We start from the raw sequence: 12500 nt of genomic DNA, 5'->3' as shown, positions 1-12500 counted from the left end.
AGCAGCAAAAGGCTGGAAAGCAGGTCATCTCTGCTAGCTGAATAGGCCTGTTCAGAAGAATGGTGGGACTTTGGCAAGATAGGAGACCGTCTGGTAGGCCTGGTCGAGAGATTGGTTAGGTAGTTGGTCTGATAGGTCTAGTCGAGAGGCTGGTCAGGCAGTAGACAGTCTTGTAGGCCTGGTCGGGAAATTTCGAGGTACGAGACCGTCTGGTAGGCTTGGTCGAAAGGTTGGTCAGGTAGGAGACCTTCTGGTTGTCTTGGTAGTCTTTGGTAGTCCTCAACTTAATTCAGTAATAGATCAAGTAACAGAGATCTTTATAAGTACTTCTGTTAGAAAGTAGACCAAGTTTCAAAGTACTCTGGAGTAGTACTCTGTAAGTACTCTAATAGGCCTATTACCAGAATATAGAGATCTGGACGCAGGTTAAAGTCTTGGCAGTTCAGGCAGGCATGGCAGTTGTGTATGTGTGCCAGCTGCTGTAGGCCTGTATTAGCAACGTTAGAGTAAGCATAGGCCTATAGAGTGGGGGTGGAGTAGTGGTGGCGTGGGAGTGCGGGGCGGGGCGGGCGTCATGCAGCAGCAGGTGGAGAAGGAGGGCCCGGGGGCGCGGCCTGCCAGCGTCACGCCCCCGGGCCTGCAAGGGTCCGCCCCCACCTGCGCCGCCGTTGCGTGGCCAGGCCCGAGACCTGAGCTTACCGTCACCATTCGGCCAGTGTGCGCCAGCCCGCCGCCAGCCACCAGCAGCGCGCGTGTGTGTGTGTGTGTTCCGGCCGGCCGTGACGTCACTGTTACGGAGCTACTTGTCGGCGCGGACGCTGTGTTAGGTGACAGTCGTGGTGCGGCCGTGTGACGCAAGCCATCCCTATTGGCTGCTTCTGCCGCTGCGGCCCGTCCTTCATATGTTTACACATAGCGACTGCTATGAGCAAATTTAATCCAGCACATGGTGTGGTAGCGCGGGTAAAATTTACAATTTGAAAAATCGGGTTTTTGGTGTGTTGGGTGGTGATCAGTGCTACTGGACCTATCAGTTGGTTCTTGGTGGTGGTGGAGTGAGTGTGTCTGTAGGTGATTATAGTGTTGTTTAAGCTTCATATAACCACAACCATGAACTCATACTTCGAACAGGGTGGTTTTTACGGCGGTGGCTCCGGTGGGGACCAGGCATACCGCTTTCCCCTGGGCATCAGCGTGAGTCCCTATGGCCAGCCAGGACCACGTCAGGATGGGTACGATGCATCAGCCGCCTCCTGCAAGTTGTACGCTGCCCCACAGGACCATATGACACCAAACCCCTTCAAGGTAGACTGTGCCAAGGACCAGAACGGTTACGGCATCAGCAAAGACATGACGGGAGGCTGGGGTCCTGCGGTGAGGCCAGCATGCACGCCGGACCCCGTGGTGGCCCGCGGCTACCCGCCGGACCCCAGCACATCCCCACGGGACCGAACTTCACACGTAGGAGCCTGGAACACGTGCGGCATGACGCCCGTGTCCCAGCCTCACCAGCAGCCTCAGCAGCAGGCGCAGCAGCAGACAAACAACCAGATGAACCAGCCACCTTCCAACACAACCTTCTACCCCTGGATGGCCATAGCAGGTACGTGCAAGATGCCCACATCGACGGGGTGTGGGCGGCGAGGGTGTGATGCAGCTATTGGTGGCATTGGCACCTATAGGTGCCAAGTGATGCTTATCCTTGCTGCTGCCCATACGGTGCCAGGCACATCCGTTAAGCTAGCATCGCTCACCCGCCTTACACCCCTTAAGTTTTTTCCCTAATTTTCTCTTCATTTTCCAAATTTCTACACACCAAAAAAAAATCACTTTCTTCCGTCAGTGTGTAATATCATTTCATCAGAAAGCCTCGGGATCCAAGCATCTCCCAACACCCCCCTCGTTGCTCTCATTTGCATAATTACCTAACGTGTCTATCTTCAGTAATACAATGAGATAATCATGGTGAGGTTCCCGCAGGAAAAAAGTTAGTTCAACCTTCATTTAGCCGCGGGAGGTCGCGCCATCCCCTACTGCGTCCAATCTTCCGCAAAGGAGCAACACCAAATTAGGTTTTGGAAAAGAGGAAAGCCAGCGGTAATTTAGTATCCTATTTTCAAAGGGGGGAAGGGGAATTAAAGAAAACAATTAGCATAGTAAAATGCAAAAATAAGTCTCGCGGTCTTCGTCATCAAAGAAATAAAAGACACAAACTTGAAAAGACCCGAGAAGAATGACCATTAATATCACCCACCAAGCATTTTTTTAATATCCTTTAATGATCTCCAGTGATGAGAAAATGTGAACCACGAGAAAATGAGGTGAAGTGAAATGAAACTTTTCAGAATGTCTAGACGAATGAGACAAAGTTTTCCGAAGATGTTTGTGAGTGGAGTGCAAATTGTGTTGACACATCCGACATGTTACGGTGTAAAGTTGTGCGTTACAATGAGTGATTAACCAAAAAAAAATAAACACGGTTTAACAAGTGTATTTAAATGCAGAATTGGATGAGAAACACAGTGCCGAATATAATGAAGTGTAACAAATAAGTATAAAGTGAATAATAATAATAATTCCCAGTGCAACTACCAATGTACACGATGAATAGTGAATAGATATACCCAATAAATGAAATGTACGGAAGTGTGTTCGTGAAAAAAAAAACGAGGGTATATTCGCTAATAAAAATGAAATCGGGTGTTTAAAGAAAATAAAAGTGAATTTAAAACTAATAAACACGTAGATATTTGAAAAAAAAAATTGTGACTTAAGGTAAATATCGTCAGTGTGAAAAAAAAATAAGGTCGCACCCTCAGACCTGCGGAATATTAGAAGAGGAAAAACAGAGTGATGAAACTTGTGGTCAGTGAGGACAAGCATGCTAAGTCTACGGCAGAAGAGGAAACAGTGTTACTAGTGGTGATGTATCCTAGCGAGACGCAGTGAGAGGCGTAGGCATAAAATATGACGTTCAGAGTCGGTAGTCATAAATCAGAAGGGGAGAACATGAGGGGAGGGGATAGGGGGAGGGGGAGGAAGAAGAGAGAGAGAGAGAGAGAGAGGGGAAGAGAGTTTGAGGAGGTCGGGGTGTGGAGGAAAAGGACATGAGGAGATAAAAATGGGAAGAAGAGATAGTAAACACGGGAGATATAGTCATGTCACTACGATAAGAGAGAGAGAGTCTTGTGTCTGGGTAAGGTGGTGGTGAGCTGGCTCTGAAGGAGCGAGTGAGCGCTCGAATTACAGTGATTAACAATAAGTGAGCGTTCCATTGGCCTTACCGCGTACAATGTCTTTATTATGTACACACACACACACACACACACACACACACACACACACACACACACACACACACACACACACACACACACACGCACGCACACACACACACACACACACGCACACACACACACATTACTGGGGACGTGAGTGAGGGACAGTAACCTTCAAAATAAACAAGGCAGTGACAAACACTCATTTCTAGTTCCTATATCTGTCGTCACGATAGTAAAGACCTTGTGCGTGTGTGTGTGTGTGTGTGTGTGTGTGTTAGTACCGAACGGGAAGGCATTCGCGACAGGAACTTAAGGAAAGTGATTAACTAATGATGCTTGGTGTTTACTTAGCGGCTAAGAATATCTTTGGATAATTGTACGTATGTTGGCGAATTTCAAGACAAAAATAGATTATAGATTACTCATCTATCTTACTATCATAAATAAAGCTGAGGTTTTTTTTTTTCACTGTCTTTCACACTCGCACAATGAAGCGCTTACACAAACCAAAATGTTACACAAACACACAGTGAAAAATTTGTGCAAACACTTGACGTGGTTAATATAAAAATTCTTTCATTACAATACATTCTTTTCAAATTTTACATTTTTTTTTAGTCATGTTAGTTGAGTCTCATTTCACAAACAAGATACTGATCAAACACTTATTTCGTTTTGTGTATTTTTGTGCGGTGAACAGCGTTAAGTAAAATAAAAAGGAAATAACACTACGCCGAAAATATTGACGTTTCTGCCTGGCTGGTCAGGCCGGCCCCCGAAGACTGTTACAATGTGATTTTCGGTTGAAACATCATTTATCAAAACGTCTGGTTGGAAAACACACATACCACCGCTTTATTAGAAACTGGTGTCGAGTTAAATATATCAGTCGTGCATACAATTTCTAGTAATCTTAGATGTTATATCATCAAGTTTGTAGCTTCAGTGAATGCTGGGAAATTCAAAGCCCAAGACGAATCCACACGGAGCCTCCGAACAGAGCCTACAGCTGGGGGAGTGAAAATATGTTGAAGGAGGAATTTTACCTATCATGCTGGCTTTTTACGGTTCCTCAAACCTCTTTCCACAACACTGGCACTGATTTCATGAATTGAAACACTCGACGAAAGCCTCCCATCAGGTAAAACTTTCCCGCTTAACTGCGAAACTTTTCTTTCCCCTTCTACTGTCTCGCTCTCTTCATTGACCGAAGATAGTAAGAGGTCGGAACCTGAGAATAGAATACACGGTCTGGCAACTATCCCAACAAAAGTTTTGGCCGGCATCCACACAGGGCTGTGATCTTATGTCGTAGCAACACCAAACGACAACTCATGACGAGAAAATATAGCTTTAAAATTGTCGCTTAATTTTCCTTTGGAATGAATCAAGATAAAGAAAAAAAGCTTGGAAATTGACAGACTCCCACCACCTTACATACACACACAAAAGGTGATTCCTGTGAACTTACCACAAACTAACCCACTCTTATGACCATTCCCTTACTGGTGTTTCCTGAGGACAAACGAGCATTCACTTACCCGAACACGGATTCCTTTTATGTATTGAAACCTATCGCCTCATCAGAAGCCTCACAGTTATGTTAGTCCAACCAAAACTTGCCTAGTTAGTCGGACAGACACAAACAGAGAAACACACACACACACACACACACACACACGCATGTACGTTTTTCCTGAATAGTGCAAACCCTATAGAACTATACACTAAACGTACGAGTGTGTGTGTGTGTGTGTGTGTGTGTGTGTGTGTGCGTGTGTGTGTGCGTGTGTGTGTGTGTGCGTGTGTGTGTGTGTGCGTGTTTACTCGCACGATTTTTTTTTTACCGGAGTCGAATCTCCGTTCTTGGCTTCGCCTTTTAAACTAAAATAGATGACTTTATTGGTCACTGGTTACGTTAGTCTTATCATACCTATTCTTGAAAATGTAAACTGAGTTTGTCTCTAGCTCTTTCCGTCTTATTAAGTCCGTGTAACTGAAAAAGTATTCCCTAACATCCCTGTGGCTCATGTGTGCTTTTAACTTTTGTCTATCACAAAGTTGGTCCCTATTTGTCAAATTCAGATTATCATGTATGTCGTAATTGTGTCTCCCCCAGTCCTGTCTTCTGTATTTGTCAGATTCCATTCCTTGGTGTTTCCTCAAACCACAATCCCCTCAGAAACTAGTCTTATTGCAAGCCTCTGAATTTTTTGAGTTATATATACCTGACTGTGCTGATGCTGGTCAATGATCGGCCTCACGTGGGTATTGTAACGAGTCCTTAAAGATTACTGACGAATTTTTTCCCCGAAAGCAGTTCTGAGATTTGCTCACATCAAATATATTAGAGATGTTATGCAATTCTGGTGATGTGTTGGTATGATCAATTCATGATCTTTCTCATCGAGTGTTACATAAAGTTTCTCACTTCTTAAACTGTATTCTATCCCTGGTATTCTATTTCCGGTCCTAAATTTCATGACCTTGTGCTTAAAGGGGTTTAACTCCAATAATCATTTATTTCACCCCTCCTTCAGCTTGTTTAAGCCTTTCTGTAGCCTGTCTGTACCTTCTTCTGTTTATATTCTTCTCATTAGGGTTTTCGTCACTGATAATTTATTCACTCCTCTCCGGTGGGTCATTAACATATATTAAGAATAGTAATGGTCTTAGTACTGATACTTGGGGAACCTCACTTATATTCTTTACCATCCTGAAACGTCTGCTTTTACCTCTGTCGTCTGTTCGTTAAGTATTGCTTGATCCGTGAAATCTTCTTCCATCTCATCTATTATGTTTATATTTTATTGTCATTTACTCATTATGTCTTCACTCTAATTCATTCTCTTCCCACGTAATTTTATAGTTTATTTATCTACTACTATCACCATCGCCATTATTAACACCACAAATACTATAATTACCAACATTACTGTCCACTTCCATTACCATAACTATCACCTTCAACACCAGTATAACAGCCAAGAACACAGCCATCACCAATACCACCACTACTACTACCACAACCAACACAAGTACTACCACCACCACCACCACCACTGCCTCAACCACCACCAAAACCACTACTACCACCAACAGTACCTCTACCATCACCTATACTTCTGCCACCAACACCCCTACCACGGCCAATACCACCATCAAAATGAATGTCACCACCATCAATACCAGAATCAATACCATTATAGCCACCAAAGTCACTACCACTACCATTAACAATGCCCCATTAATACCACCACTACCACCTCTACCCCTACCAATACAACTACGACCATTAATGTTACCACCACCATTTATACCACTACCACCATCAATACGACTACCACTATCGATCCCAGTACAAGTGGAAACGTTAGACCCATTTCTTTACACCTGTTGCCTCTGCTCACCTAACAGTAAGTAGGTACCTGGATGTTAGGCGACTGTTGTAGGCGGCATCTCGAGAAATAGGATCAGAGAAACAGTGAAAGTGACCCAAAAATCTTGCGTTATTGGATTATCCTGAATTATCTCTGTGTTAATCTGAATAAAATCATCATGATCATGATCATTATCATTATCATAACCTATCACTACCATCGGTGACAACTGCCACTAGTGCTACCACTAATACCAGTACCACAATTATCAGAAATACCGCCACTACCACTAGAATCACTAATACCATTACTGCAGCACCTCTGCTTCTGCTGCTGCTGCTACTACTGCTACTACTATTAGCATTAATACACCACCACCATCACCACAACCACTACCATTAACAGCCACTTCAACACCAGCAGGTCTCACCACATCTCTTCCCAGTCATCTTTGGGTAAAGGTGTGGCGTTTTTGTCCACTGACGCAACCTCAAACAGAAGCTTGTCGTTTAGGTACCAGTATGTGGTTTGTGATGGTGGTTGTGGTGGTGTTTCTCGTGCACACGAGCACGTGTGTGTGTGTGTGTGTGTGTATGCGTGTGCGTGTGCGTGTGCGCGCGCGTATGCGTGTGTGCGCTTGGGTATGGTAATCTACTCACATATTTATGTTCATTTGTGGTTGATGGGGTCGAGTCTCAGCTCCTGACCCTTTGAGTTAAACTGCCACATACTGGGTTAACTCTCTCGTTTCCTTGTGGGTCCTGTCATACTCTAAACTGTGTGTGGAACCTGTCTCCACTGTTCCTTCGTTGGGATTATACTGTTCTCTGTCTGTTATCAATTCGAAGACATTATTCCTGACATTCCTGTGACTCGAGTGTCTTTTAGCTTTCTTATTTGTTCTCGTGTACCAACTTCTAACTTTACGAGCAGTCTATCCAAGTTCATCCTATCAAGGAATCTGAGTATTTTGTATATCGTTTTCACGTTTCCCTGGATTCTTCTGTCTTCTAACGTCGTCTGGTATAATTCTGTTAGCCTCTCCTAGTAGCTCATTTCTTTTATCTCTGGGACTAGTCTCACTGAATACCTCTGCACTTTCTTTAATTTCTTAACTTGTTTTATCAGGTGAGGGTTCACTGCTAGTGCTGCATATTCCAAGATGGCCCTGACATGTATTATAGGAAGAGTCATGAACAATTCTTGAGATTCCTAAAAGCTAGTTCTAGTTTTGCTAAACCACCACTTACCTCCGAGGTTATTCTGTTGATGTGTACATCTGGCGATATGCCCAGCACTATGTTCACTCCTTGCAGTCTCTGTACCCAGAGCCTATATTAGGTTTCCGATCGTCTTATCCCTTCCTTTCATTAGCCACCTGTCCGTCCAAATCTGAAGTTTATCCAGGTCCAATTGCATCCTCCCTTTATCCACACTGTTTTTTTAGTCTTCTCATTTATTGTACATTATATCAAACAGGGATTCACCCAAGTCTATTTCCTATGGTATGTAATTCACATATAGGAGAAACAGTGTGAGGGAGTCTTAATACATTCACATTTTGACATCTCTTTTCAGACAGTCACTTTGTTAAAAGTACCATAAAGAAATTTTTCATCTACCTAGCGCATTCCTTGTTATTCTTGCCTGCCCCTCAAGGCTTTACACTTTTCTCTTCTGAGGTACAGAATCAACTACCTTCATGCAGTTCAGGAATATGCAGTCCTCCCATTCTTGTCTCTTGAATCACTTGTTTTATTTTGTCAAAGAGCTCTAGGATGTTAGTAATCCGAGATTTAGTATATATTCCCGTGATTGTTATTTTTAAAGGGACCATTTCTCTCCAAGTGCTCTCTCACTCTCCGATTGTATCTTCTTCATTACCTTACTATGTATGTCATTGATGCTGGTCTGTAGTTTAACGCCTCTTGTCTGTTTCATTTCATAAATATTGGAATTTCATTAGCTGTCTTCTGGCAGTTATCCCGCGTTCATTGATTTGATGCAGATTTTAACTAAATGCTCAGACACTGCTTCTGTTCCCTCCTGCAGAATCTATGGTAACATTTTGTCAGGTCTCGTTGCTTCTTGATGTATCTAGCTCAGTCAAAAGTTTTGTTTTCCATCACCACATCACCTGCCCTGTTGTGGGTATATGTAGTACCCAGTGATATACACTAACTCTTTCACTTCTGGTGTTGCCCTAGTTTCCACTGAGGATACCTTTTAAAATAATTTATTAACTTCTTCTCATAGACTTCCTTGTCGTTTCTCCTGAGTTCTCGTCCTTCTACTTTGTCTTCTTACCTGGTATTCTGCAGCCGTTATGTAATGTGACCGCAAAGCAGTTTTGGTTCAGACTTACCTTCTGCTGCTATGTCATTCTCAAACTGTAGCTCGGCTTCTTTTCTTACCCTTGTATTTCTGTTTCAGGCTCTCCTTCGTATTCCTCCGTTTTCTTGTTCCTTGCTTTGTTTATTTTTTTCCTGGCTCTTATACTTGTAGCTTTCGCCTTTCTGCACCTTTGGGGATACCATTGGGGTCACGCTGATCTGACCATTACTTCGTCTGCTTCTGGCTATAAATTTCTCCTTTCTTGGGCTCCTGTTGTTTAGTGATGGATTGTACATCAGTGTTATCACCACCTTCTGTCACATAATCTTAAGCATTCTACCTTGTAGTCATTTGATTCCTCTATGTTCATCCCTTTCATCTGCTCAAAACTTCATTTATTTCTGATTAGTGGTGCAGCTCCCACTCCTCTTTACTCTATACTTTATTATAGTTTGATTTCCAGCTGGGAAAATTGCTTATGTTGTCTTTGTGAATGCTATGATGTCTGTGGTGTGTGTTGGGGGCGGAAGCTTTTTCAAATCTCAAACAGATAATCTGTTTTCGTGACTTGAGAAAGCCTTGTGTATGGGCGAAACCTCTTTAATAAAAGCTTCTTATAACTGGATTTGTGTCAGTTCACCATTGTTTCAGTATCTCAGAGCATTATCTACCCTGATGAGTCCTTCATTACATCTCCGAGAACATCTTTGATGTAGTTTTAAGCATGTTGCTAATCATAGGACTAGCAACATACATGTTCTCTTCCTAAATTGACCTTTTTCCTCTTCAATCCACCTTTCTTATCTTTCTCGTAGTTTTCGAGAGCAGTTCCATCATACACTTTGTTCAGGACTCTCAACAGACTGACTTCCATATCAGTTTCATACTCATGTCTCCTTCTTGTTTATTCAAAGGAACTATGTATTTTTTAACAGCATTTATTACGTCATTTCACACATAATGCACCATCAGTTCCATTGCTATTTCTTAGCTTGCTTTGAGAATCTCATTCTGAATCCTATCCACCCTCGAAGCTTTTCCCTTTTCTAACTTGTTTACTGATTTACTCGTTTTCTTCATATTTACTTCTGGCTCTTACATCTTAATCCCATTCATCACTGTTCCCTGCATGAAATCTTCACGTCCACATCATTGTGTACATTTAACAACCCAGATTTGCTTCTCCACCTCTACCAGCTCTTTCTCTGTTTCTTATATCTCACGACTTTCACCCATATCTGAAAGGCCCATTTGCTTTCTATGCCTTGCATCAATTTTCTTCAGAAGGAATGTCAATAAAATTGGTAGATAATATCTCATCCATTCATTTATCTTCTCTCGTTTTACACTTCTTCCACAAAATTTTGACTTCTTTTCTTCTCCACACAAGAATAAAAAGAACAAAAAAATTAAGGAACAACAGCAGAGACCTTCTGGCAAGTCCTCATCAAACTCAACCCTTCTTATTTATATTTAGTCAACTTATTTTTGAAGTTGCCCCAGATGTTAGCTTCAATCACTCTTCTTGGCAGATTCTCCCACTTGTCTACTGCTCTTTTTCCAAATCAGTACTTTCCTATAGGCTTTCCAAATCTGAATTTATTCAACATGAACCCATCGTTTTGAGTTTGTTCTTCGTTAGATATCTTCAGTATTTTATTTATCTCCATTTGTTTAATTAAATTGTGTTTCTTCTCATACTTCGTCAGCGAAGAGAGAGCAGGTTAATGGCTATGAATGACATAATCCTCTGGATAAGGAATGTATGTTCCTTGTGTGTTCCAGCACCTCGGTAAGATGCAGTTCCAATGAACTGCATCTTACCGAGGTGCAGTTCTTGAGCTGTGTAGATCTATATAATAATCTGTAGACTCCTGTTGTTTATACTTCTTGATATAAATCCAAGCAATTTGTTGTTTGCCTTTTATGGAAGCTTACGTATTCCTGTTTTGGCTTCAGATTTCAGTTCATCATATTCTGCATGATTAGGTTGTAAATTATTAATTTTACAGGTGCTAGGGTTATTTTCATTATACGTAGAATAGGGGATAGATATTGATTTGATAGAAACTTAAAATGGTAGATAAACAAATGGATAAACATGACGATCTAATGTCAGTGTTTCAGAAAAAAACCGTAATAAACAGATAATTTCTTGTAAAACACTTATTTGTATATTTGTAAGTCAACTTTGTCACATAAAACATTGTTCCGAGTGTTAATAACTCCATGTATCACATGAAACATTGGTGTGCGTGCCAGTAAGTCTGATGTATCACATAAAACATTGTTATCAGTATTAATGAATCCACTTTGTCACCTAGAGCATTAATCTGTTCGTTCGTTAATATATTTGTTTTAATTCATGGTCTTCACAGGTGTTACTTGATGACCTCACGTTAATAAAAGACAGAGGATACAGTAATTCTTAATAAAAGATATAAGTAAAGAACAGGGGGCTGAGGTATTTCCCAGGTGGTCCATTAGCTCATAGTAAGTCTTCCTTGAGCCTGTTAAAGAGCCACGGTATGTTTAGCCTGAGGCTGATGAATGGGAGTACTAGGAGATTTGTTCATGAATGCACTTTGAGAAGCGAATGATTGTTTATCCATTAGTTCCTTAGATTTCAATTCACTTCACAAGAAAAATCTTTGTTTACCTAACTTTACAGTTAAGCAAATTCCTAGTAAGGTTAGAAAATTAGGTTTTCATATTATAGAACAGAAAATGTTCACATATTGAAAGACATTTGCGGCATATACAGGGCTAAAACTTAATAATAATCATCATATTAATAATAGGCTTCAGGATACAGAAGGAAACATTCAAATCAATTTACATGGCATACAAAAGATTAGTACTCTAGTTCGCTGAGGCAGCACGGAACCATCATCTCATAAAACATGAGAAACTTAAGGGGTTCCCTACATAACTGGTCGCAAAACTGTGAAGGTTGAGTATTCTGTGTTAAGAAAGCTAGATCGTATGTTAATAAAGACTGGCAAGCTAGAGGAGACATCATGATTTGTAAGCGTCATTGGAGACATTTGTTAGTAATAGACAGTTTGAGATGGGAGAAATCAAAATGGTATAACACAGCTGGCAATTAGTTCAGATGTGAAAAGGAAACCACAAGGAAGAATTTCTTCAGTGTGAAAGCAATGAACAAATATTATGTCTTACGAAATGACACGATTAAAAGCAAATCACGTTACAGTAGATATAACGAAGCTCAAAAGAGCAATCTACACCAAAGTGTTCAGGAGCCAGGTTGAGAACTAAGTCTACTTCGGAGTTTAGTTTTTTTCCACTATCATGTTAGATAATTCATATACAATCTTCATACAGTGCCTCTCTGTCCTTAGTTCCAATGACCACCTCAAACCAGTGATGCTGCTGCTGCTTGTATAACGATGCCACTATCTGAGGAACACATGGGTCCTATTTTCTTTAGGTTCTCTTTAATTGCACATTTCCTGATATTATGACTCGCGAAATTGTAATA

General features: G+C 41.5%; 1 protein-coding gene across 8 annotated transcripts in view; it reads left to right on the top strand.

The window, feature by feature from the left end:
* LOC128691404 (homeotic protein ultrabithorax-like) overlaps nucleotides 1-12500 on the top strand; it is a 1565881-nt gene that overhangs the window by 690654 nt on the left and 862727 nt on the right. For all 8 annotated transcript variants that reach the window (XM_070091535.1, XM_070091530.1, XM_070091531.1 and 5 more), the window contains one exon: nucleotides 1132-1603. In XM_070091535.1, coding sequence (XP_069947636.1) covers nucleotides 1132-1603 — 472 coding nt within the window. The remainder of the gene's footprint in view (nucleotides 1-1131; nucleotides 1604-12500) is intronic.

The sequence above is a fragment of the Cherax quadricarinatus genome, chromosome 36, assembly GCF_038502225.1.
Source record: "Cherax quadricarinatus isolate ZL_2023a chromosome 36, ASM3850222v1, whole genome shotgun sequence".
In the NCBI taxonomy this organism is placed as follows: Eukaryota; Metazoa; Arthropoda; class Malacostraca; order Decapoda; family Parastacidae; genus Cherax; species Cherax quadricarinatus.
Note: the sequence above shows the minus strand (reverse complement) of the source record. Positions and strands in the feature narration are given on the sequence as shown.